General features: G+C 43.6%; 1 protein-coding gene across 1 annotated transcript; it reads left to right on the top strand.

Moving 5' to 3' along the window:
* The first annotated feature begins 14,216 nt into the window (after positions 1 to 14,216).
* LOC121833142 lies at positions 14,217 to 15,053 on the top strand. The gene has a single exon (XM_042286247.1). The coding sequence runs from the start codon at positions 14,217 to 14,219 to the stop codon at positions 15,051 to 15,053; it is 837 nt and encodes a 278-aa protein (XP_042142181.1).
* The last annotated feature ends 11,841 nt before the right edge of the window (positions 15,054 to 26,894 follow it).

Below are 26,894 nucleotides of genomic sequence, written 5' to 3'. Positions count from 1 at the left end.
AGAGAGAATTACTCATTTATTGTCAATATTTTTATATCGCTGTTTCAACGCGAAAGGGTTGCTGTGGATATATATGTTTTTTTAAAGATAGTGACACAATGCAAAAAGAAAAAGAACATAATGTTGAAAATTTGTGTAGGACCATGTTGATAAAAGTAAGCGTTGGCAGGAAACATTAACTCGAAAAACATTTTCTCTTTCCTAATTTAATTTGTTGCATTGAGTGCTGCTGCAGTTGCTTTTTATGCTTTCAACATTTAATAACATATTTGACAAAAAAACATAAGTAACTGGGAATGAAAACTATTTTAGCTTAACTGCTGCAATACAACTGGCAGGTGTATAAACAGCGCAGAATATTAAATGTGTTAACAGAACCTCGGTTCGTAGTGTGCGTGTTCATAAATTTTCTCTACCCCATCGATCCCTTCCCCCCCCCTCCCCCCCTCAACCCCCCTCCCTCCCCCCTTGCCCTGCGTGTCCCGCATTTCGCTAGCAGTATGGTGGTCACCTTAAGACGCGCTCTCCGTTACCCAGCCAGTGTACTCGCACACCGACCATAAGCCCCCCTCTCTAACTTAAAAACCTATAGGTGTATCAATGCACTCAGCTTAGTAAACCGCCACGCTAGCCACGCTTCCCGATCAGCTTGTGCTTGAATCGGGTAAGATTGGATATTTCAGGCTTTGTGTTTTGGAAGAGCCTAAACAAGACGTCTCTCATATATTGATTCAACTTAAGCTAGTCTCAGTAATGTTTTATATAGCTGCTAGTATACTGGTTTCCAGAGCCAACGAAAGCTAACAGCTTCGGTTAAAACCGCAACGAAAACGTTCAAAATCGAATCACACGTAAAAGAAAAAGAAAATGAACATCTCGACCTAGATGTGCAGAACGCTGGTTTTGTTGTTAACAACGTGGTTGTTGAAGGGTGGTGGGCAACGCCGTGACGCTACTGACGCTATCGTGGTGATTGACGCCAGTGATGCTCGGCCGTACCACACAGTACAAGTTTTTACACCTTTGAGGGTGTAAAAGGGGTGTTGTAGCAACGTGCACCCTCGGTTACACCCTTTTAACACCCTAAAAACTAAGAATACAACCTCATAATTTTACCGAAAAGGGTGCTGTTTCGTGTTACACCCTACATTTAGTGAAGAATGTGGGAAGGGTGTAGAAGAGGGTGCTAAATAAATAATGTGAAATGGTTTTGGAAAGCTTATATATGGCTCTGTCCATAATGTACAGGTAAGATTTCTGCTTGAAAAGCAACAGTTGTTAGCGGTCTATTTTTTATAATGTCAGTTGTAATTCATGCAAATAGCTGATAATAAAGTGCCTCTTTTGCATACAATTTTTATGTCTGCAAACAAAATTTTATATATGAGTTCATATTTCATTTTCTTACAAGTCGCTCCATGCTCAGAAATTGGAAAGTAGGGTGAAATGCACTATACTAGCATTTTTTACATATATTTATTGATAGAAGTGCACAGTAAAGAAATCAGTTAGTCTCGAGTTTATATCTGGCATCATGAAATCAAAATATGGTGAAAATGTTTGAAAAATATTAGTGAAATGCTGCTAGAACCTGTCACATGACCATGCCAACCTGAGTAAAATAATAATTTGAAAATATGGTGACATGCACAAAAACTCACACACATAAAGAGGCAAATCCCATAATAAACCAGTCCGAGACATCCCATACAAAAATGGCTTATGGTCGTCGATAGAAAACTCAATGGCAGGCTATCACCCCCTGCAGCTTTGCATGGTCGGCCTTAGAAATTTACAGATACAGCTACAGCCAGCTATAGAAAAGTTTAGGGCCCTGTGTCCAAAGACTCAGGGCTATGTTTCAATAATAATAATAATAATAATAATAATAATAATAATAATAATAATAATAATAATAATAATAATAATAATAATAATAATAATAATAATAATAATAATCAATAGCTTAGTGTTTTAACAGTGTCCATGGACATTCAATTGTTCTTCTTGCGGGCGCAGTGCAAAAAAACGCACAAACAGACGCTTGCGCGCTCGCAGTCGCACTCATACACGCGCGCACGCACGTACACACGCACGCACACACGCAAACCCACGCCCGCGGGCAGACGCACACGCACGCACAACCAGAGACGCACAGACGCATGCACGCGGACGCATCCACACGCGCGCGCACAAACACGCACTCGCATGCGCGCACACACACAAACAATCACGACGAAGGAAACGTTGCTTAAGTTAGTTTCGGTTTCGGTTTACACAAAAAAGAAACAACCTATAGTTTAAATAAAACCTAAGATTTACTCACTTTTTGTAATGTTTTACATTATTATTTTAAGGACATTCTTATTGCTAATAATATAATATTAATTTGCTTTAGTATCGTTCTAAAAAAAAAACAATAAATAAAAAGGAAAAGAGACTCTTGAAGACTGCGCAAGTCAATCGCTATTGCAATCAGCTTCCGTTGGGCTCGGTTGAATGGTCGGTGAAATTCCAGAGGCTTTAGAAATCTCATTTGTTTTACGTTTTAGCCGTTTTAGTGGATATTTTAGATATCTTCCTTACGAATACCGTGTTCAAGAATAGCAATCGATGACTGAGAGCTGAGAGACGCTGCGTCTTGCCAACGCCCGCAAGTTCAGAACCGCCCAAGCACGACTTGTGCAAACGCCGGTAAGCAACTTTCTTTTGTTTCTGCGAAGTGGGCTGCTGTTTCAAACTTTGTCGTGTACCGTGTGCTTTCTAAGCTATGCTTGATTCTAACTATGCTACTGCCCTGTGTTATTTCGTTATTTGAAAAGAGCGTATCTTCTTTAAAAACTGTGGCTCGCTCCGCAGTGTGAGAAAGATTCCCGTGCGGCGGAACCGTGGGCATGTTCTGGGCGCCGTCGTGCGGCGCTCGTCCGACTAAGCTTGTGCGGAGCGTTCAAGTGCCGTCTGACGGCTGTTCAAGCATTCAGTCGCCTTCCCAAAGTGTTAATCACAGGTCATGCTAGTTCTGACGTCTTGTCCTAACAGCCGCTCGCCACCGATTTGTTTCATAAAGCGGGAGCGAGAAAAACGTTAGAAGAGCGAGCATGCAGCATGATCTTTTGTATAAGCTAATGCCTGTGCCATAGAGACGCGCGGTCTCTTCGTCATATTTCCGACGGTAAAAGCGCTAAAAACAACGGACAAACAACGCCCTGTGTTGTTTGTTTCTTTTACTTGTCCGTTGTTTTTAGAGCATTTACCCTCGGAAATTGGGTTTCTTCGCGTTTACCGAAAAGGCACACTTTTTACGTTTACGATTGTGTGATGCAAAAAATAAAAGGAGTTTATATGTCACGTTTTTTAGTAGTGGCGAAAGCCCTTACAAAAATCAGAGCAGCTAGAAAAAGCAAAAACATGAAAAAAAGGCGGCAAAAATTAACTAATGTCAAACCTGGATATTTGATGGAGTTCAAAGACTCCACCGTACCAACTCGCCCAGTTATTCTTTGTCAAAGAATAATAGCCAAGAGTAATAAACACATAAATGCCAACTATTAATTGGTTACAAAGTCGTAATTGGTACAGTGCAGCCCTAGGCGACTCTACTCTTTTGATGATATCATGTAATGTGTAAATGTATAGCGTAGTTCATAGCAACCATTTATGCCCGACCCATTATATTGAGTTTTTTCTTTATATAAAAGTTATATGAAAAAAAGTGCGCTTCCTAAATTAAGCCGCAGCACTCTATGTAAAATAGCGTGTAACGTTTATGTATGTTCTCAGCAAAAGAAAAGGATGCATTAAAAAAAGTCCAATCATTTAGTTTTCTCTCTGTTAGAGCTTCTTTCACGTACATGCAAAATCTGGCTGTCTACGTCTAAAAGAGTGGAATTGACATTTCCAGTAGGGCTGGAAGGCCTGACTCAGTTTGGCTAGCAGCTTGAAACCTATGGCAACCTGGGGAGCTGAACCACAAGAGTAAGAGTGACACCCGCCTTGCACTTCGTGAACGATGGCACCATGAGGAAGGGGGAGCTGCCTTAAAGTGAATGCAATAGCAGGTGGGTCGTTCCAGTGAACCCCTATACAGATGATACCAAGCAGAAAATTATTAATAAATGTGTTATTAAAAACATGGCACGTGAATGGCACGGACAAGAAGGAGGAGATCAACACAGCGCTGTGTTGTGTTCAGATCCTCCGTTCCCATGTTCTTCATGATTTCTTTTCAATGCGGAGGGCAAGTTCGTCTGCTTCTTGCGCAGGGGGTAGCGTTGACGTCAGAACGCCGAGCCCTGATTGGCTGATCGCGACCCCCTATCTGAGCGTCGCCTGCTCGCAACATCGTCTGCGTCTGTCTTACCTTTCCTGCGACTTTCAAAAGTGCAGAGGCCAGAGGCCAGGTTCACAAAACGACCTTACGCCAAAAATATGCGTAAGACAAAACTTGAGACGAAATTTTCGTAGGTTTTGCGCAGGTTACGACGAAATCCTACGACCGCTTCGAAGCTGTCTTACGCACTTACGATCAAATCAGCATGGCCGACAGCGTCGCGGTTGCGACGACCAACGGACGTTTATTTTTCTACGTGCGCTTCTCACGCGTCCTGAAATCAAGCAGCAAGAACAAAATAAACAGTACTTGAAACAGACCACGACGAACAAGAACGCTGGATCCACAAATACCCGGGAAAAGCTCCAACGGCCACAATTCAGCCGACAACGACCAAGCGAGCCCGGCAGACAGGCCTAGCAGGCACTCCGACTCGGCGACCGCCTGCCCACGACCGGCTGGTGTGCTGAATGGAATATGCCCCCGCGACCCTTGTGAGCCCTTCCCGTCTCATACTTTGATCGCTGACCTCAATTTTAATTTAAGAGGTCAATCTCTTCCTCTTGTCATCTCCTGGTTTTCCGCGGCAACAGTGACTCTTGGCGGTGAAAGCGGTGAATCTCCGACGGACGCCGGAAAGGTAAAGCAGCCATCGCTTTGACTAGCAGACGTAAAGCAGACGACGTTAAAACCCGCCGACGCCGTTAAAGAGTGAGAATTCTCGCCGCACACGAAAGGAGGGAAAAAGTATTTGAGAGGGAACTTGCCGACACTAACACGCTCACTCTCGGTTCTTAGCAAACAAACGTCGGCGCCTCGGGACACCTCGCCAGTGAGTCCTTTGAATTCCCTCCTTGATGCGCGTCTGCTTGTTGTTAGACAAAAACAACGTGCCACTCGAGTTATTTCGTCTGCCCTCTCTGAAAGGCGAAGTCGAGCTCGCTCGTAAAGACCTGCACTTCCGAAAGTCGCAGGAAAGGTAAGACAGACGTTGCAAAAGAGCAGACGACGCTCGGATAGAAGGTTCGCGATCAGCCAATCAGGGCTCGGCGTTTTGACGTCACCGCTACTTCCTTTCTCATGCGCAGAAGACGAAAATGAGCCCACTTGCGAGGCGTATAATTGGCTACTAGCTAGTCCAATCATCAGCACTAGTCAATAAAAGTATGCTGCTATTTATTTGTGTGCATTAACACCGTGCTTGCAGTTGAATCCTACAGTCATTTATTAATAAACAAAAACGAGGGTGCAAGCTAGTTAAACAGGCTAAACACATAATTTATTAAAGACAGGTTCTCTGGAGGATGACACAAACGCAGAGAAGTATCAAACACAGCTGAGTATTAATGTGCAAAAAATGAATAGGCGACCCAAAAAAGAAAACAGGGGAAGACATGAAGTCACTCTTTACAATTTCTCTTCTGCTTTCCACCACTTTACAAAGGGAATTCCTTCCTGGGCCTTACAGCATTTTACTGTTCACAACCCCTGATACCCGAGGACAGTAAACATAAAAAAGCAACCTACTAAAATTTGGGTAAATGTGATTGAACAAACAACAGGGAATGCCTTGAGCTTTCAACCTAGGAAATAAAAAACATGCACAACATCAAGATTTAAAAAAAAACAGACGGACGCATCACACCTGTTTCTAACAAAAATATAGGCAAAGAAACTTCTTCCACTTGATGGCGAAACACAGGGAAGTCACTAAGAGATTTCTAGGTTTCATCACTCTTAGTGATTCTTTCAGTATACACTTGTGGTCACTCTCTTTAGTCAAAATTATTTCATCATCATCATTCATTAATTCATCATCACAGTTGTGTTCTTTAAGGCCACACAATTATTACATTAGATCATGTGTTTTGACACAGCTGAATAAAGATCCTTATTTTTCTTCAACATTTATACTAAGTTTAATCGGTCCTTAATGCAGGGTTTTATTGCATGAAGTGTTCTAGGAGTTGAGCGAGAATTTCTAGCGGTCCTTGGGACATGTCGTGCTGTAGACTTATGTGTTACTGGCTTTTCTTTGTTACTTTGTGGGATATGGCGAGCGGTATTGAACTTATTGCAGGTCACACCTGCACCAAGCGAGTAGACTCACCGTCAAAGACCGCAAGCCGCTATCTTCAAGCCGCGCAGAGTGTTCTATGAAGTGAGCAATCATGTTTGGCAGTCTTTGGTACATGCAGTGCTGGGGGTTTATGTAAAACTGGCCTTGTCCGTTTGATCCAGTTTTACTTCAGAAAAAAGTGGACCTCTATAGAGGGATGGTGCACGGCTGCATGCACATGCACCCGGTATTTATTATATTTATATATACATAAATACAAAGCTTTCTATTTTGATTAAAACAAAGTAAAAAAAGAAAAACGGCGTGAGTGTTACTTGGATGTTGACTTCAATGTGTGTTTGTAGGGCTCAGAGGACATTACATAAGGGGAAAACCCTTACCAGTATGTTATCCAAAACTAATTAATCTAAATTTTTAAAAATGGTTTTATGGGGTATGTTTCAATTCTAGTTTCAAAGGCAGTGAATATTAAAGGCTAACACAATTGACAATATTTGCGAATGGCAACAAGTTTCGAAATATTCAGTGATAAAAATCTGCCTTTTCGTCGCCCAATTCCAAAATCTTGCGCTCAGAAGGCCTCAGGATGTCGTGCGGACGTGGTTGCTTCGGACGCACCTTCACTATCCTGGAAGTATGACGCCGATGCTTCCGCCAAGGACACACTGTCGCGATAGTGACGACGTACCCAATATGACTAGGGGACTCTTCTGCCCATTATTAACGGCACGAAATCTTGAGCTCAAGCTGAGCACGGTTTTTGCATCCGACATTAAAAACGCAAAAGTAGGACAAAGAATACCTCCAAGCCGCTTGGCTTTTTGTGAATGGTTTAAATAAGGATAGCCTTTAATATTGACTGGCTTTTAACACTGCAATTGCAACATGGTCCATAAAGCCATGAATTACAAAGCTAACAAATTTTGGTCAATTAGTCAACGTACTGTGACAGTTATCCCCTTTACTAATGTCCGCCGAGTCCCACGAACACGCAGTGAAGACATCGACAGAACTCTCACGGCCTTTTTTTAAAACTTTGTTAGCTTTCAAATCGAATGCTGTGCAGAGTGTATACACGTAAAACGACTTGTAGAATGTAATCGTGCACATAATTGTTACAAAACTTTGCTTTTCACCCAATTAAGAATTGCATTTGTCATTGCAACCTTCCAAACATAAGCAAAGCATCCAGTTTGGTACTCAAAGGGTATTCTATTCGGCAATAAATCAACGGACTACTACTTGGTTCGCCTTTGGCTTCATTGTGAAAATAATAGGCATGTGCGTATCATGGATTTTGGCTTAAAATGGATAATAATTTGAGCTTATTAACTTTTCAGTTGAATGTCACATAGTTTCTGCACCTCTCTCCAAGCCCGTGAATTCTGGGTCCGTTTACATGAAGTCACCCAGCAGCCGCAGGTTACTTTTTGGGCCACCTAGATTGCTCTTCTCTTGACGCAGACAGCTCATTGTATATTTTGTCAGAACACCTATGTCACGGATTCGAGGGGTGCATTGAGGTGAAAACGCAGCAATGTATTATAGATAGCTGTAGAAATATATTATCACGAGCACCTTTTAATGTGTAATCACCCCCTCCACCGTTGAAAAGCGCAGCCGTCAACCTCGACACGCTGCATGCTGGATTTTTGCTGCACCGGTTGGTGTTTGAACGGGGGAGTTCATATGGCCGGCGACTGTACTCAAAATGTAGCCCTTGAAAATTAATTTCTACAGCTACATGCGAAACATTTTTATGATGGCTGTTTTCTGTAATCTTTATCTCTGGGTTTTTCAGTGTAGAGGAGGAGGCAAAAAAATTAACATTGGCCAAGGGACAAATATTAGCATGTACCGTTATGGTCAGTCGGCAGAACTATAGGGTTCATAAATGCAGGGTGGCGAGGTGAGAAGGGTGCGTCTGTGGCAAACATAGATTGTAGCACCTAAGCTCCCCGCCTTCTGTCGGCGTTTGTCCCTTTTTTTTTTGCAACTTGCCTCCCCTTGGCTATGTTCGCTGATACCGAGAAGAACCCATTATCGCACCCAACGAACGCTGGCGACCGATGACACCGCCTGACAAAGCGTGTCTGCCCAAACGTCCCTGCTTTTTGCCTTCTTCTTTTAGACATATTGTTTCTCATTTGTGCATTTGTTGGTGGCCTCTTACCCATACAATAATCTCAAATGTACACAGGAAGGCTGCTGTCAGCAGAAAGAAAACCGGCCGCTGTAGAAGTTAAAAGTGAGAGCAAAGCAAAAAATCACTCATTGCGAAAATAAACCAGTGATGCGTCGGATTTTTCCGTGGCTTTTTTTTATCTCCAAACCTGTCAGCTCATTTCTAACAACAAATGTAACAAGATACGTAAGTCTAGCAGCGTATCATGATATATCGCAAAAGTATTTCAGTACTGAAACACAAATAGATTTCGGAAATGCATTTCGGTACAGAAATTGAGATACTCACAAGTGCCCCTAAGATTACATCGCAATGCTTGCATGTTGTGATGTTGCCCCGATTGTTATTCTTCATTCGTTTTACATTGCTGCAAACGCCGGTTACTTGTTCCAACATAAGCACTGTATGCCTGTGTGGAGGCTGATGCTCATGGCCTTAACTGCAGCGAATAATAGCAGTTGACAAGAGCAAACATGTTTTGGCCTTCTGCATTAAAATATGTTTTGCTTTATCCTTTTACCTAACGCAGGACGAGAACACCCAACCGGCACCATTTGTCCTCTACAACAAGCAAGAGCTGGACGATGCAGACTTTCTTCACGTTGTTGAGGATCGCGAGCGCTTGTTTTCCGTTTTTAATGCAGAAGAGGGGCTGTGCATGCTGTTGGCAGCATATTGGCTTTTCAGCACCCAGTACGAATGCAAGGCCTCCAACACACTGGTTGTTCTGGAGAGGATTTTCCTTGGCTTGAGCGACACCAGTTTAAGGACAGTCGTAATTAAAATTTTCAACAAAGTTTGCAGAAAGGTATGTGGTTGAAGAGACGTTTTGTGAGCCGTTTTAAAAGTGTGTAATCCACTTTTCTCGCCAGTATTATCAGGTTCATTTTTATTTTGCTTCCAGAACGAATGATAGAAGGTTTTATAGAGGCATGTTTTCTTTTTCTTCCTTTAAATGTTGGGCACTTTCTGTGATAACTAATGCTGACCTCCTGTAGACGAGGTGCTTAGAATTTAGCTGTACGAGTGCCTTGTCCATAGTTGTCTTCCAGAACTTTATAATTTTCTTTGTACGTGTGCAAGAGGATAGCGTCTTCTACTGAAACGTTTGCTTTTTTGCCGTAGATTGCAAGTTCATTCTGTAATATTTTTCATTACATTTTGCTGATAGCATTCTTTATTTCATGGAATGGCATACATTGTATATTCCATCTCTCAAGGTTCAATAAATGTTTAATTTAACACATTCTAATTGATGTCATAATGAGCTTCACCTAATGAAATACTGCTGTGGTTCAGTCAAGGCCTAAATCACCCCCCTCTAACCTGCTTCCAATTAGTAAACAGATGCGCGTAGGAGACAAGTGGTAAGCGAAGCGTGTTGCCTGCAATCCTCAGAGACAAACAAAACATGTCACTTGATCTCCAAACAGGAAAGCTTTACATGCTTCGTTTGTGGCAGGCCATGATGTTCGCAATGGTTCAGCCGTGCAGTGCGATGCTTGGGGCCACTGCTTGCTCACTTAGTGTTCGAGAAATGGGGGTGCCGTACTTTCCAAGTGCCCACGGGGTTATGATGTGGCTTGCAAGGAGCTCTTTTGTATTACTTCTTCATGAAGTGAGTTGTGTTTAGTGTGACTCATTATTTCTTTATCACGTGCCTCGTATGTGGTGATGTGGCAATCCCTCTAAGTGAAAAAAGTGTAAATGTGTTCCGTAAACATGATAAGCTGTAAATCATATAATAATAATATAAGAATATGCAATACCATATATGATTTTCGTACAATTTACAAGTTCTGATATGTGTATTGGGCACATTCCAATGAAATGTTCACTGGGGTCTATACTTCATTTCACCCTTCGTCCGAGCGCGGCGGACGCTACCAGCCAATCCAGCGTCGAGAGAGCGTCATGCGACCTTGAACTCCACATAACCAAAACGTCGCATGATACTCTCCCGGCGCCAGATTGGCTGGGGTGGCCCAGCATCCACTGGGTTACTCCAGCAGGTGCCCATTTCATGCCGAGCTCCCTTCACCAAGGGTGTTAGCAAGCACCTTTGTGAAGGGTGCTTGCCTGAACGTCATAAGGGTGTTAGCCCAGGGACAAACTGATTTGCACCCTTAAGTGTGTAAAACCCTTTACTGTGTACTCAAGGCTTCTCTTTCCCATTAGTGCCTGTAAGCTTGTGTAAAGTGAAAAATATTGTAAATGAACAGTAGAGAGTTTTAGTAGATCGCTCCCATGACTCCGATAACGATACCCGATACTCCGCAACCGCCTCCACTTGCGCATGCATGGTATCGTTACCGGGGCTATCGGAGATATCGGAACGATCTACTAAAACTCTCTATTGTTGCACTGTCCCTTCACCTAAAGTTACTTCTTTCTATTTTTTTGACGGCTGCACTTAATGGTGGGACAACATACCATTCCTGAACCTACGACTACTGCAATGGTGGTCGCAACCAGCGTCGTAAGTCTTAGTACTCAAGAAGTCCAATAAATAGTGAGCAGCCTTGCAGCAGCTTCGCGTGTCATTACTATGTAAGAGTTTCTGGGGTTGAGTTCTAAAACTTGACCTCCCGAAACTCTTGACAGTCTTCTGAGGAACACTGAGGCAGTCTGTAATAAATTACGTATTAAGTGTATAACTACAGGCACTTTCGGCCAGTGACTGGCCGGAAGTCAATGGCCAGTGGCAGGCCAAACGTGAATGGCCAGTGGCTGGCCGAAAGTGACTGGCCAAAGGTGAATGGGAAGTCACTGGCCTAAAGTGAATGGCTAGTCACTGGCCAAATGTGAATGGGCAGTCACTGAGCAAAGGTGAATGGCTAGTCTCTGGCCTAAAGTGAATGACCAGCCACTGGACAAAGGTCAATGGCCAGTCACTGGCCTAAAGTGAATGGCCAGTCACTGGCCTAAAGTGAATGGCCAGCGACTGGCATAAAGTTAATGGCAAGTCACCAGACGAGGACGAAATCACTTCTATTGCCGAGCACTTTGGCCAAGCTTGGGCCATCAAAAATCTGGTTGGCCATAGTACACTTGCTAGCGATGGCCCATTCACAACATGCTGCTTGGGTAGTTAATTGCACATTTTATTAGCATCTAAATTATCAACATTATGAACTTTTGCAAAGAAGAAGCTGTCTTTCAGTACCAGCAGAACACCGATCGAGAAAGCAGCGAATAAATGCTTCGTTGTACCTAAGATCACAGCGGAACTGATGGTATGAGCCCACGAGACTAAAGAAGTATCCTCAAAAGCGCAACGCCATCTCGTTCGTGATTTTTTGTCTTGTACATGTACCCACATTGGCTAATCCAAACATGCGCCGCGAATCATTCACGATTTACAAATGTATTTTATATGGAGTACGTTGTATCTGTCTGAACCTTCGATTGCGCTCTGTCTCATGAAAAAGAAATAAGGTAGGATTGCTACCGACTGAGACTGGTGAAACAAGAAACGCATAAGCCTGCGCCGCTCTTCCCTCCTCGAGCGTAATCAAACCCGCGCTCTTCATGAGTAGGCAATATCGAACATCTACTGAGCAAGAAGGTTTAAGTGCATTCCCAAGTCCCAAAACAAACATGCTCAGTCACAGTGGTGCCACACTCTCGTCCGCGTTAAAGTCCCTTGATACTTATTTTACAAGTAACTACAAGCAATACAAATGACAAGGTACATTCCGCTGGAATAAAATGGCGGCAACCAGCTCAAACATCTGCTGTGCGCCGCCATTCGCTTCCTAAAAGCTGCACCGTCACGCAGTCGGTGCTTCAAAGAATGGCAGTACTTGTAGGAAGCTCTTATCTAGGAACTTTATTAGGCGTACTCTTTTTTTTTGCGCTGGTACAACTATTTTTAAAGGCCCAGCTACTCGTATCTTTCCGTTGCCGTACAAGCATTTTAGTTTGCGATGTTCGAGATAGTGCACGAATATGCGCAAGCGCACACTGTGCGAACACTAATCTGGTAAATAGTGGTATATTAATTAAACCGATCATATTTTATATTTGTTTGTACCCCGATTCCACATTGAAGTCAAGCTCAGCAGATGTGCTGAATTTGCGTTCTAAGAAGATGATAGGCACTAAAGAATATCACATCCGACACAAACTACTAAGCAGCGAGAGTGTGCTCTATTTTTTTTTCAAGCCTTAATAAGCTAGGTGGCAAGATGTATTGCACGGAAATAAACCTTAAATTACAAAACTGGGTGAAAAACAGCTGATCACTCCACTGAGACGACGTATGTCTTTTTCTGTACCAGTGCAAGAGCACACCTAAATGATGCCGTGCTCATTGTAAAAAAACGAGCATAATGTTGCTTGTGATAATAAAAAATTAAAGACGTTTACAAATCCCTGTAGCGCGAAATTAGAGCGTAGCTCTGGAGGAAGAGCAGGGGAGGGTTATGCCGCCCCTTTTCCCCTCTTCCTTTTCTCATCCCCTCCTCCTCTGCTTTTCATCCTGCCCTACTTTCCTCCTCCTCCTCCCCTCCTCCTCATCCTCCTCCTTTCCTCCTCATCTGTACACCCGTGAGCGATATGAAGGTGAGCAGCCCTCTTCTTGTTTTTGACGCTCCTGCAAGTTTTGGAAAAGCTATGTTCCAGAAAAGGGCTAGAACGCAAAGTTCAGACCCCAACCCTTAGAAATAAGCGATAATACTTGAAACAATATTAAAATATATTGAATATGAGTAGTTATTTTGTATTAATTGTGCATTATTTTGTCCGCATTCGAAATACACGCGTATGGAATTTAAAATATATGAAATATTGTGGTAGGGTTGCCTTGCTGCATGCCCATCCGGGAGGAACAACACTTTTTGGCAGCGGCGGCGACAGCGGACGGACGTGCACTAACGACAGCATTTCTGTACATTACAGTCGGTTCGCCGCACATTCACGGATCGTCATCGAGGAGGGCTTCTGCGGCTGGTTCCTGAAAATCGCGGACGGATCTGAGGGAGACCTCGGCCGCAGCAGAGACGTGAACAGTGAACATTTCCAAGTCCTCGATCATCTCGTCAAGCCTGACATCTGTCGGACATTTTCGTCTACTTCAAGCGTCTTATCTCTTCCGAGTGGGCGGTGCCTCTGGGTGTTTCGCACACTTTGGCAGCGGCGGCGACAGCGGACGGACGTGCACTAACGACAGCATTCCTGTACATTACAGTCGGTTCGCCGCACATTCACGGATCGTCATCGAGGAGGGCTTCTGCGGCTGGTTCCTGAAAATCGCGGACGGATCTGAGGGAGACCTCGGCCGCAGCAGAGACGTGAACAGTGAACATTTCCAAGTCCTTGATCATCTCGTCAAGCCTGACATCTGTCGGACATTTTCGTCTACTTCAAGCGTCTTATCTCTTCCGAGTGGGCGGTGCCTCTGGGTGTTTCGCACACTTTGGCAGCGGCGGCGACAGCGGACGGACGTGCACTAACGACAGCATTCCTGTACATTACAGGTTGGTGATTTGTTTTTCCATATTTATTCTAAAAGTGCGATTTTCGAAGTGCTGTCGCTGTTGCTGCCATACGTGTCGTGCCGCATATCAACTTGTGCTGTGTGATTCTAGTTTGCTTTTCTGTAGTACTGATCGTTGGTTATGGGGGAAAGAAATCCCGGAAGTCTGAATGATGTTGTGAAAGCCATAGGTGAGAAACAGCCAAATAGCATCAAGGAAGTTGTTAAGGTTCTAAATGACCTGATAGTTCGACTTGACGCATTTGCGACCGACATAAAAAGTGACGTAGAGAAGGTAAAGAGCTCGAATGATGAAATCTACACTGAGCTGGTCGGTATACGATCATCGCTCACCTTTTTGAACGCGGATGTCGAACAACTAAAAAAAGATGTCGGGGGCTTCCGTCGAGAACTATCGGAAGTAAAGGTCCAATGCACTCAGAACCAAAGAGAAAACCAGCAACTAAGCAAAAAACTCTGTGACGTCAAAAGAGAAGTCGTAGAACTGAAGCAATATTCTAGAAACATGAATCTCGAAATTAAAGGGCTACCTATTCTTCCAAACGAAAACTTGCAGAAGGCTGTGGGAGAAATTGCGACCTGTCTAGGCGCCGAGATTTCTGAGGGAGATATAGATGTAGGGCATAGAGTCCAGTCAAAGGACAAAGGGAAGCCGAATGTGGTGGTAAAGTTTTCCTCGCGCACAGTACGTGACAGGTTTTTGTGTGCGGCCAGGAAGACGAAACTCAACACAAGTCTTCTAGGCTTCGAGGCAAACGACCCACTGTACGTAAATGAACATCTTTGTGTTGAGAATAAGATTTTGCTAAGTAAGGCTCGCCAGGAGAGGCGAGACAAGGACTGGAAATTTGTTTGGGTGAGACAGGGCAAGATTTTCATGCGGAAGTGTGAAAACTCTCATGTGCTGCATGTGACGTGTGAAGGGGACCTTGCGAGAGTTGTGCAGTCGTCTCAATAGCTAGCACCTTGTTCTGTGTTCTTAGGATCATTATGCCTTACACTTTCCAACAGGTTGACAATTTAATGCTAAACCGTGATGCTTTTTCTTTGTTTCATAGCAATGTACGCAGTCTAAGAAAAAATCTAAATCAACTACTTGCATGTATTTCACGGCACCAACAAGCATATGATATAATTGCTGTAAGTGAAACATGGCTTCAAAATACTGAAACGGCTCTTATACCCGGGTATATATTTTCCTCCCTTCCACGGGTCTCACGTACAATGGGAGGTGGCGTTGCATTCTTTGTGAAAGAGGACATTGTCTTTGAAGTTGTACATACTGCCTCTATCAGTGATGAACATATTGAAGCACTTTTTATTAAACTTCCTTGTAGTCTGATAATTGGAGTAGTGTACCGTCCTCCAAGCACCGCAATGACACCTTTCTTAGACAAATTCGAATCGGTTCTTGTACAAATAACTCATAAGTATACCGGCCGCATTGTAATCCTTGGAGATTTTAATATTGACTTGGCATGGGATACGCACAATGATTATACTCTACTTCTCGAATCCTTTAGCTTACACAATATTATACGTGAACCCACTCGTATTACCGGTACTTCGAGTACGTTGATCGATCACGCGCTTTGTAACATCGATAGCGGTGTGTGTGCCGGAGTTTACTCTGATCCAATAGCGGACCATCTGCCTATTTTTGTTGTTTTGCGAAACCAGTCGTCTGTAAATGCGAATCTTTGTCCTAAAATACGCACCAAGGTAAACTATGTCCTACTTCGAAGTATATTAGAACAAACCAATTTTTATGCTTTGTATAATCATGACATCAACAATGAATATCAAAACTTTGTTCATACTCTTAAAAACGCAGCAATTCAGAGCGCTGAAAGTAGGACAAACAGCAGATATGGAGAGCCGGTGTGCCCTTGGATGACGAGTCAAATTTTAGGCGTACTGAAAGAGAAAGACAGCTGGTATCGTAAATGGAAACAAAACAAAAGCAACAAATATTATCTAGGACAATTTAAGCGATTAAGAAACGCATCTGTTTCTCTTATGCGGAAAAGGAAACGGCAATATTACTCCTCTCTTATTGAACAGGCCGACGGGAATGCACAAAAGATTTGGGATATAGTTAATCACGCACTCGGCCTTCGCTCAGATCGACGTGTGCAACCCGAACTAGCCAACCAGGAAATGGTAGACAATTTTAATAACTACTTTACGAACATAGGTCCTCTCCTAGCAGCACAGTTGCCACATGTGATAGTTTCCACGAGGTTAACGGCTTCGGTTGTTAATACCTTTGTCATACAGGAAATTGAGATGACTGAAATTACGTCTACAATTAGAAGTCTCCGAGTAAACAAATCGGCCGGGCTCGATACCGTTCCAGTAAAATTAATAAAAGATAATATAGACATTTTAGGCGTTCATTTTCTACACTTGTTTAATCATTCATTGGAAAGCGCAATATATCCCGATGAGCTCGAAATAGCAAGGGTTGTGCCCATTTTTAAAGAGGGAGATACTTCTGAGCCGTCTTGTTATCGACCAATATCAGTATTAAGTGTAATTAATACAATTTTTGAAAAAAATAATTTGTAAACACATTCAGGAATTTATAAGTAAGTACAATATTCTCTGCCCTAGTCAGCACGGATTTAGGCCGAACAGATCTACCTCTTCCGCTGTACTCGTGTTAACTCAGCTTCTTAATAAGGCTCTTCATGAAAATAAAATTGCTGTGGTTGTTTATTTGGATATAAGTAAGGCTTTCGATACAGTTAATCACAAAATACTATTGAACAAGCTGCATGAGTACGGTTTTAGGGGAAAGATATTAGAGTTATTTCAAAGTTATCTTTCTAAACGAACACAATGTGTAAGGATTAATAATTTTATCTCTACACCACAAACAGTGCTTACAGGGGTACCACAAGGCTCTGTTTTGGGGCCCATTCTTTTTTCTCTCTACGTCAATGATTTTCCTTCTGTTTTATGTCAGTCTGAAGCACTCATGTATGCAGACGATACGGCATTAGTTTTTGTCGGGGACACAATAAGTGAACTACAAGGTAAAATAAATGAAGAATTAACAAGGGTCTTAACGTGGTTCACTAGTAACCAACTCACACTTAACATAAAAAAAACTAAGTACACTGTGTTTCACTCTAGGAGAAGGCAAACAAATTCTGAAGAACTAGCTATGTACTTAGATAACGTGCAGTTGCTGCATGTTTCCTGTTACAAATATTTGGGTGTCTTGTTTGAAACCGATATGCATTGGAAGAATCAAATTAAAAATATAAGCACAAAACTTGCACACGGATGCTACACACTACTAAAGGCTCGGGAGTTTTTCAATTCGTCTATACTGCGTATTCTATACTTTGCATTTGTACATAGTCACTTGAATTACTGTATAGAGTCTTGGGGCGGAACATACACCACGTTATTATAATGCAATTAAATGCAAAGGTGCAAGCGAGCTGGACAGTAATGATGAAAATAATCCCTGGAGAAGGGGAACAAGGGTGACAAAGGACAAACACAAATCTCCAAACACAGCTAGGTGACTGGTGCGCGACCGAAAAAATCCGCCTGGTCCGGGTATTGAACCCGGGACCTCTCCATTACAAGTGGAGTCTCCACTTGTAATGGAGAGGTCCCGGGTTCAATACCCGGACCAGGCGGATTTTTTCGGTCGCGCACCAGTCACCTAGCTGTGTTTGGAGATTTGTGTTTGTCCTTTGTCCCCCTTGTTCCCCTTCTCCAGGGATTATTTTCATCATACACCACGTATTTAGAGCCACTCAGTCGATTGCAGAAAAGGGCTATGAGACTCATTACTTATTCTAGATATACCGAACCAAGCGGTCCTCTATTTCGATCAGTTGGTGTGCTGCCACTAGACCTCCTATACAACTTAAAAATAGCTGAAACAGTCTTTAAAATAATAAAAACTAACGACCCACTCCCATTACAGATATTTAAATTACCATTACGGAATACGAGAGCTGCAACAAATAATCTGTTTAATTTGCCATCTTGTCGGAATGTTTATGGAGAACGGCTTATTGAATTCAACGGTGCCCTGGTATGGAATGATATCCCTACCGACATAAAATGTAAACAGAATATATTGCCATTCTTAAAGAAGTATTTAATTAAATTGCGAGCCAATGAATAAGTTAAATATCATGCCCTATATATTTTTTTCACTTAGTATGTATGTTGTTTTGTGAATACTTTGATGTATGCGTACATTTGTTTTGTTTGCCTGCCGCATTGTAAAGGTTATTTCTAATGTTGGACCCGCGACTAGCCGCCACGGCTATGGGTCCAAGCAACGATTGTGTATTTAAAAAAAGAATAACAAAGGAATAATAAAGGAAAAGAAAAGAAAGAAAGCCGGGGTTTCCAAAACGAGAAACTACATTTGTTAACGTGACAGGAATGGGTTGTTAGTCTAGACGTAAAACATTGCCGGAGCGTTGGAGCTGCACGCCTCCGTGACCATGGTCCGTCTTCCATATGCGGGGGGGGGGGGGGGGGGGGGGAGAGGGGGGGCCGCAGCTCCGGGCAGGTCGCCGGCTAGCGGCGGCAATCACAGCCCCGCGCTCAAGAAGCCAGGCAGCCGTCCTGGTTTGTCCCGCGCAGCCGAGAGCCGTAACAGTCGTGTCTCCGTCCCTTTTCTAGCCTCTACATCCTCAGGCAGCGCCGCTGTGGGCACGAGATTGTCCACTTCGGCGACGCCCCTTCAATGCTATCGCCACATGGCCTCAGCAGCGCAGGATGTGGTGGGATGGGTTCCTTCGCACCACTCTAATCAGAAAAGATTTTAGATACACCAAAAATATAATTCGTTGCCCCTCAAGATGCCATTTGTGTATTAAAAATAGCTACATATTTTTTTATTTTGGAATCAATTAGGAAATGGGGTCCCTATGGTACTTGAAGGCACTACTAAATACATTCCACAACTACACATTAGAAACGAATACAAACACAAACCCTACGACGCGATGAACACCTGAATCACATTCCTGTTGACTGCTTTGGAGCCTTATATAACCTACATATTGAAGGTAATCATTTGGCCGGTGACCACCTCTGCACTTTTTAAGGTCCCTAGTATTCCATCTTCTCCTCGGGAGTCTGTCAAAGGGAAAACAGTGTTTTGAAGTTTGTGGACAATATCTCTTACTAAAACGCATTGATACAACTAATAATAATTCGGCGCAGTCGCTAAAACAATATCCAGAAAAATGGCTCGTAGAAGAAATGTTATTGCTTCTCTGCATAGCACCACTCAGGACGAAGCGAGTCAAGGCAGTTTATTCACTTTAAAATTGTTATTTTGCTTTTCTTTACTATTTAGTATGATCATTAACGTCACTATATTAAAGTCACTACCCATATCACGTGCATAGGTGAGTATGCACATTCAGTGAACTAACATTGTGCTAACACAACCACGCCAAACATATCTGCTCACAGCACTTGCCGAAGCTTTCCAGTATCGGTAGGTGTTGCGATTGTAGTTTCCGAACCCAGCTTGTGATTGGTGTGCAAGAAACTCATCAGGTGTGTTCTTGATAGAAAAAAGGAGACAATAACGTATACTGGGCTGATTTATCAGTGCGATGCTGCACAACTCAATTGACAAACTAATCAAATGTTGTATTTAGGCACTTCAGTGTACTCCACATCTGCTTGAAATGAACTTCTGATATGCGAGCTTTCCAATACTTTGGTAGTTTAAGTCAACCTACCAAAGTATCACAGTCACAAGATGCTTAGAGCATAACACAACAGTATATACGATTTCCATGTATATTAAAAGTATTCTGCACATATTTTGTTCGCCGCATTTTTATTAGGGTTCTAGTATATTTTGCATGAAATGAATACATATTTTCAGAATTCTATGTGCAAGGTATTTTGTGCCTACTAATTTAGTACTTGCATATTTCATAACGCATGAAGGGAACTTTAAATGTAGTTTAAATAAAGGTATATTAAAAAAAATTCAGAAATATATTTTAGTTCTAAGTAAAAAAAAAAAAGAAGTGTATCTTTTCTGTCTAATTTTTGTGTACTTAAAATTATGAACTCTACTTCAAATACACTAAAATTTAAATGTGGTATATTTCAAACGTCTTAGTTTTCGCATAGGGAAGCCACGTACCATTCAAGATGTTGAGGGTTAATATAGCTTTAGGGATCCGTAAATCAGACAAAAAAACAGGTAAGGTGTTCACCTTCATATTTCCGGCAGGTGTACTTTTCTATCTTCCTCTTCCGTAGCCTCCCTCCTTCTACTGCGTACCCTACCGTCCTGCTCCTCCGTATCCAACCCTCCTCCCGCGGTTTTCCCCCTAAATGCCCTACCAAAAAACCCAGTATAACTTTTCGTTATGTGGACTATGAAACTGGAAATCTATCTGAATTATATATCATGATTTCAGGTTTTTATAAAATATTCCTTTGCCTGCAATCTAGATTTCGGATTTCCAAAAACAGATTTCCGTTTTCATATTCCAGGTAGGGAAACGACATACTGGGTTTTTCGGTATGATGTAGCTGAAAAATTCACGCCACTTGACCTCAACCGCAATTGAATTCCCTTCTAAATTTAGCGGGGAGTTGAACTGCTGCTTACGCCAATTGACGTCGATTTTTCCACCAACTCTAGCAGAGAAACAGTGTTTGTTCATAGGTGACGTGACACAAAGTCATGTGACGTCATTTTCCCCGCTAGGTTTACCGGGGAAACTGAATTGGGGGTGTTGAGGTCACGTGGGGTATATTTTACCGCTGAGTTTAGCGGGGAATTGAATTGATGTTGACATCACGTGTCGTCAATGTTCCCGCAATATCCAGTGGAGAAACAGAATGTGTTATAGGTGACGTGACAGCAAGTTATGTGATGTTATTTTCCCGCTAAATTTAGCAGTAAATCTCTCTCTTTCTCTCTCTCTCTCTCTATATATATATATATATATATGTATATATATATATATATATATATATATATATATATATATATATTGTGGCTAGTCCCTCATCGCGTGCACCGCCGATATAGTGAACCGTAGCGGAGATGGTCGACGTTGATACTGAAATCGCAAGTAGAATCGGATCAAGTTAATCTGCCATGACAAGTCGGCGATGGCCACTAGTAACAATGATCAACATCTCCTTGTATCTACTGTTTACACCAAGGTTCCTTACCTAAACCAACCTTCACACTTGAAAGTATTTTGAGGCCTGCACTTACTTCTTATCGCAAGTACCGAGACAATATTTGGTCTACGGGCCGGTGTCGTCTAAGAGAGCAGACGACAAGCAGAAACGTTTGAAAGAGCAGACGACAGTTCGAACGATCAGGCGGCCTTTTGAACTTGAAGACACACTGAACGTAGTCCGCAGCTGGCCCCGTACCACTAGACGGATTTCCCGAGTTCATGATGAAAGAAAACAAACAAATCTGATGACCGCAAGTATCCGTGAATTCAACCCAAAGTCTTCCCGCCCAAGCAATCGTGGTGCGACGGAGTCTGGCTTTCCCATTTCCCGGCAGATATTCACGTTCTCGGACGAACCGAGCAGCACATGAAAACTGACCTTCAAAACTTTCTCCACTCTTTTGGTACAGCCCCAGTCGAGGCCTTTTGACGAGAAAACAAGTTTTTGTCGGGTTTCTTTGAATACAAAGCAGAGATGCACGTCTCACATGGTGACTTCCGCCCACCGCCCCATACCGGAAGTGCGCTCGACGCGCTACCCTCGCGCCGTGACATAAAAAAAGTTGAGTTCGTGTATAGTCACATTATGTTCAGGTGACAACACTGGCTCTCGCAATCACGCGCGCGTCTCCTTTTCGACTTTGGCCACTTTTGTCGTCTGCCCCTGGTTAGATTCTTCCGTTTCAGCTCTCATCTTTCGCATATATCAGCATCGAAGCCGCACTTGCTGTCTACATGGAAGTTGTCCATGATGACCTGGTGTCAGCGTAAATGTGATCATGTTAGCCAGCTCGTTGATCTTGCGACGTCGCCGCTATCTGAAGAGAAGGAGGCGCAGGATTTGTGTCCGGCCGAGTTGGTGCTACCGAAAGATTGAGGCACAGGTCAGTGCTCTGCTGCCCTGGCCGTGCGTCAGAAACAAATGCTACTTTTGAGAGTGTCAGCAAATCAACACGACATACGCCACAACACAGGTGACATTTAACAAGTGCCACGGAGAAATCTGTAATTCCGAATTACTATCCTATAATTTATCCGCGGTTGTTCTTAGCGCCCTTATCTAGGTAGCCTGACTGCGCCTTGTCATATAAAAGGGAAACAATCACACGGTTTTATGGAACCGCTTTTTACGGAAGGGCAGTGTGGGAAATGCCTATAGCAGACGAAACGAAGCAATGCTACGCTCCTTTGCAAAGTGAAAGACGCGCGGAGAACCGGCTTGCGCGTCACAGTGGCATCGTAACGTAACTATTTGTGCCACCTCCGATTGCTCCTTACTTCTACGGAGGGGAACGCCGAGCTTACAACCGCTCAAGGACAGGTTAGCATGGCGGCGCTGAGCGGCGCGCCACTGAGGACAAAAACTGGTTTTGGTCGGCAGCCAGCGGCGGCGAGCGTCGCGCGGCAAGCCTCCGCGACGCTAATGAGCTCAGGCTTTTAGGCGTCCGCTTCCGGGTTGATCGGCGTCGCCGTCGCCGTCGCCGTGGCGTCGTCGTAACTGCGCGCGTTGCATTATGGGTCGTGACTCTTTCCCCGCTAATTTTAGCGAAAAAACTTATCCCGCTACTTTTAGCGGGAATATTGTTGCTAATTTTTCCGCTAAATTAAGCGGAAATATTTTCGCTATACTTATCCGGCAAACTTAACCCGCCAAATTTAGCGGGACAATTTTTCTACTAAATTTAACGCAGTAAGTTTCCCCGCCAAATTTACCTCTAATTGAAAGGCGTGGATGAAAAGAAGGGGGGAAAGGGATGGGTGGGATGGAAACCATACGCTCCCCTTCCTCGTTCTCTAGAGCTGGGCTCTTAATTCGGATTAGAGTGAAGTGTAAACGTCTTTCTTTTTTCTACGTATTCGTTACATTAACCCACTCCAAGCGAAAACGGCGTCCCTCCGTTAGCTGAAGATATGTACCGTTTGAGTCGCACAACGCGGACAGTGCCGGCTTGAATGCGACGCGTATTGCCATATACTCGTAAATGTTCCACCACGTAGGTATCGTTAATCGATCGCACGATGATACGATCGGGCACGGTGTAGCGAGAAAACATTTTCTAGCCGAGACAACCGCGTCACTGAGGCTTTTATACCAGAACAAGGCAGTCGTGGCGGGCGCACCGTCGTTCCTGCGAATCGAGTGTTTGAAGCCGTACTAGTTGACGTGCCTCTTCGATGCAATATATGGCTTCGCAAGTGTGCTTTGTAAGCGGAGCGTTGGTTTGCAATGGAAGAAGACTGTCAGTCAATACGGTGAGCTCGCGGCAGCATGGCAGGTAAAATGGCAAAAAAAGAAAAACAGTTTGGGGGTGTAGTGATGAAAGGAGTTGTAGGAAAATGTAACATAGTGAAGAACTGTATCCAAGTTGCAATGGTCGGCTGAGATAAACATTAAGAGCATATCAGAAAGTGTCCGGTTGAGATATTTTACCAGCCAGTTGGGCTTTGGGTGGTTGGCCGTTCTTTTTCTGCGGACGATAGCGCATAGCTATATAATTTGGGTGACGAGGCATAACACAAAAGTGCGCAAAAGTTCAAGCCGCATTTCTCGAGGCGAGTTGTGCTTGAATATGAGGACTTCTTAAGTATATTACGCTACGTCTACTGCCATTCCAGTCGAATGCGGTTTGTTGTGACGTAGCGGGTTGTGTATTCAACAGCCACGGCGATCTAGCGGTTTCTAGTAGAGGAGGAAGGAAATGGACCAAGAACGTCCACTCTCGCGCGGTTAATTAGACCGACTGTTTTATGCAGGTGCTGCGGAGACCGGCGTGTTGGGATTGTTGGGTATTGAGCCGCTTGACGTAATTAGAGGACGCAACGTTATGTTTGATGCTCCTATACATATATAGGGCCAGTAGATGCGATGCTTCACTTGTGCGTTTTTGCAAACTACACCTACATAAGGTTGGGGCATCTTGAGATTCGTCTAGAACTGCACGTTGAAGGTGTTAAGGAATTACCGAAAGTAGAGTCTTGCCGCAAATTGTGTCGGTAGAGAATGTCATCGTGAACCGTCTAAAGTCTAGAGGACGGTGGAGTCTAATCTTTAGTGACTTTGTCAATCATTTTTTGTAGAGCTGTGTCATGACGCTGCTCTTCTGCAACGTTCATAGAATGTGAGATGTCAAATAAGGGAAGGTCTGTGTCTTCGGATGTTTGAATAATACGGTCGAGTGGGTGTCGAGACAAGCAGGCGGCATCTTGGTGGGGTCTTCCCGATTTGTAGATGACATTAAAAGTGTACTGATAAAGACAGAAAGCCAAGCGTCCCAGTCGGCCGATGGGTTTTTCAATGAAGAGAGCCAACAGGAGAAGTTGTTGATCCGTAATAACAGACACTTGCCATCCAAATAAGTAAGGACGACATTTATATTAGTCCACGAAACTGCGACACTCTCCCTTTTAGTTACCGTGTTGCTTTGTTCGACTGGGGAGTGCGTACGAATGGCATAGGCTATTGCATCTTCTATTCCCAATTGGTGTTGAGCTAGAATAACGCTAATTCGATGACCGCTGGCGTCCGTGCGCAATGCGGAACCTGCGGAGCGGTCAAAATGTACTAAAACCGGATTAGAGGTTAAGGCCCCCTCCAAAAGAGTGAAAGCTGCTTGTTGCTCCGGTTGCCAGAAAAAGGGCAGGTTGTTCCTGAGGTGGTTCGTCAAGAAACGGGCAAGATAAGTAATTGGTTAATAAACCGTCGGAACTAGTACCACATCCTAAACAAAACTTCTGAGATATTTTGGTGATTAACGTATCAGAAATTGTTGGACGGCTTAATTACCTTATGAGGGTGTGGCTGAACGCCGTGCATGTCGACCAAGTGACCTAGAGTTATAAACTGGGAGCTGTCAAATCAGCGATTTGAAGAATTTAGCTGGACACCCGCTTCTTTGTGGAGGTTCAGGACTTAATCAGTCGTACCAGTTGGGATAAGAACGATCTGAAAGAAGATTATAACGTCGTCCAAGTAGCGCAAGCAGGTTGTCCACTGGGTGCATTATACGGACCGAACTACATGACATTACATTTATGTATACCGTCTGGAGTAGTGAAAGCCGTATTGTCCCAGTCGCGGTCGTCCATACTAATTTGCCAGTATCCTGACCGAAGGTTGATAAAAGAGAAGTACCCGGCAGCGTGTAGACAACATAGGGTGTCATCAAAGCGAGGCGATGGGTACAGATCTTTCTTTGTGATCGTCTTCAGCCTGCGGTAATAGGCGCCAAAACGCCATGACTCATATACATTATACTCGAAATCACAAGGGAGGACAATGGCCTGAGAAACGGTTGTATGATATCTCGCGAAGGCATTTTGTCCTCCTCGGTTTCTATCATGCGATTTTTGCTTGCTAGAACTTGATAAGGCCTGCGATGTAAACGTGGGTGGGTCCCGGTGTCAATGCGATGGTTGGCGGTGACTAATCGGCCAAGGGGATGGCTGGCAAATCAGATTTTGTGATATTTTTAGAAAAAGCTCTGTAGCTTCTGTTTTACGTCCCACCTTACGTAGAATCAATTATGTCTTTCATTTGAACGATATCGGAGGTCAATGGCGGACATAAATTTGGAGTTGGTCGTTCGTCGTCGGTATTAACCGATAGTGTTTCTTCAAGCAACGGCGACGTGACGGCAAGAGAAGCTCCTCTGGATGGTAGTTGTGGGCTAGCTATTCCCGAGATTCGTAACGTAGGTGGAAGTGGGATCGTCAAGGCTAGAGACAATTGTATGGGGAATACTTATTTGCTTGGTGAAAATATTTCCATGTATAAAGACACAACATAGTCGCCATCGAATGTTGTGTTTTCGGGTGACACATTGATATGGACGGCTTTTAATGGTGAAATACGGCCATTTTCAATAGAAAAATTTTGCAAATGACAGGCTCCTTGGGTGCGTTCGAAGGGTAAATATTAATTTAAATGTTTCCTATGGCACAATCTATAAGGGCATTGCGGGCCTATAGAAAGCCCAAATCAAGAATCAGTATATGAGAGCAATTTGGAATAGAGGTAAAAAGGACGCGTATCTCTTTAAGAGAGATACGTGCACTTCCCATGCCAACATAAGAAATTAGACAAGTGCCGGCACCACGAGGTGACGTGAAATCCGGTGGTGTCAAGGCCTTGGGTTGCTGACGTCTCAGATGCCCCATTATAAAGAAATAGCAGTGCCTTTATAGACTAGGGCTGCATTTCCAACATTGTCGATTGTAACAAAAATTCATGAGGCGTCAGTAAATGTTGTCGAAGGGGATTTGTTAGCAATGAAACCAGAGCAGATCCACCTCTTGAAGCTGCTTTGCTTAGTTTTTCGATTAACGGGGGTATGGACCGGGGACTCGGGTAGCGGGAGTTCGGGAACAATAGTTGGCGGCGACGTGGAGATGGTGAGCAGTTGTGTCTAGGAGGAGCGGTGAACTGGCCTTCATCTCGACGATTGGGGCCGGGAGGTCCTTTAAACTGGCGACCGAACGAGAACCGATATTTTTCGATGTAAACTTGCCTGGGCGGTTGTTCCAATGGTTACGGCAGTAGCCTGCAATGTGTAAAGCCTTGTTGCATTGGACACATATAGGTC

Source organism: Ixodes scapularis, unplaced genomic scaffold (genome assembly GCF_016920785.2).
Source record: "Ixodes scapularis isolate PalLabHiFi unplaced genomic scaffold, ASM1692078v2 PGA_scaffold7__128_contigs__length_106722199, whole genome shotgun sequence".
In the NCBI taxonomy this organism is placed as follows: domain Eukaryota; kingdom Metazoa; phylum Arthropoda; class Arachnida; order Ixodida; family Ixodidae; genus Ixodes; species Ixodes scapularis.
This window is presented reverse-complemented; position numbering and strand designations above follow the sequence as displayed.

Excerpts from the sequence above, each read along its gene's own strand:
- LOC121833142 (XM_042286247.1), top strand. The coding sequence starts at position 14,217 with ATGGGGGAAAGAAATCCCGGAAGTCTGAATGATGTTGTGAAAGCCATA.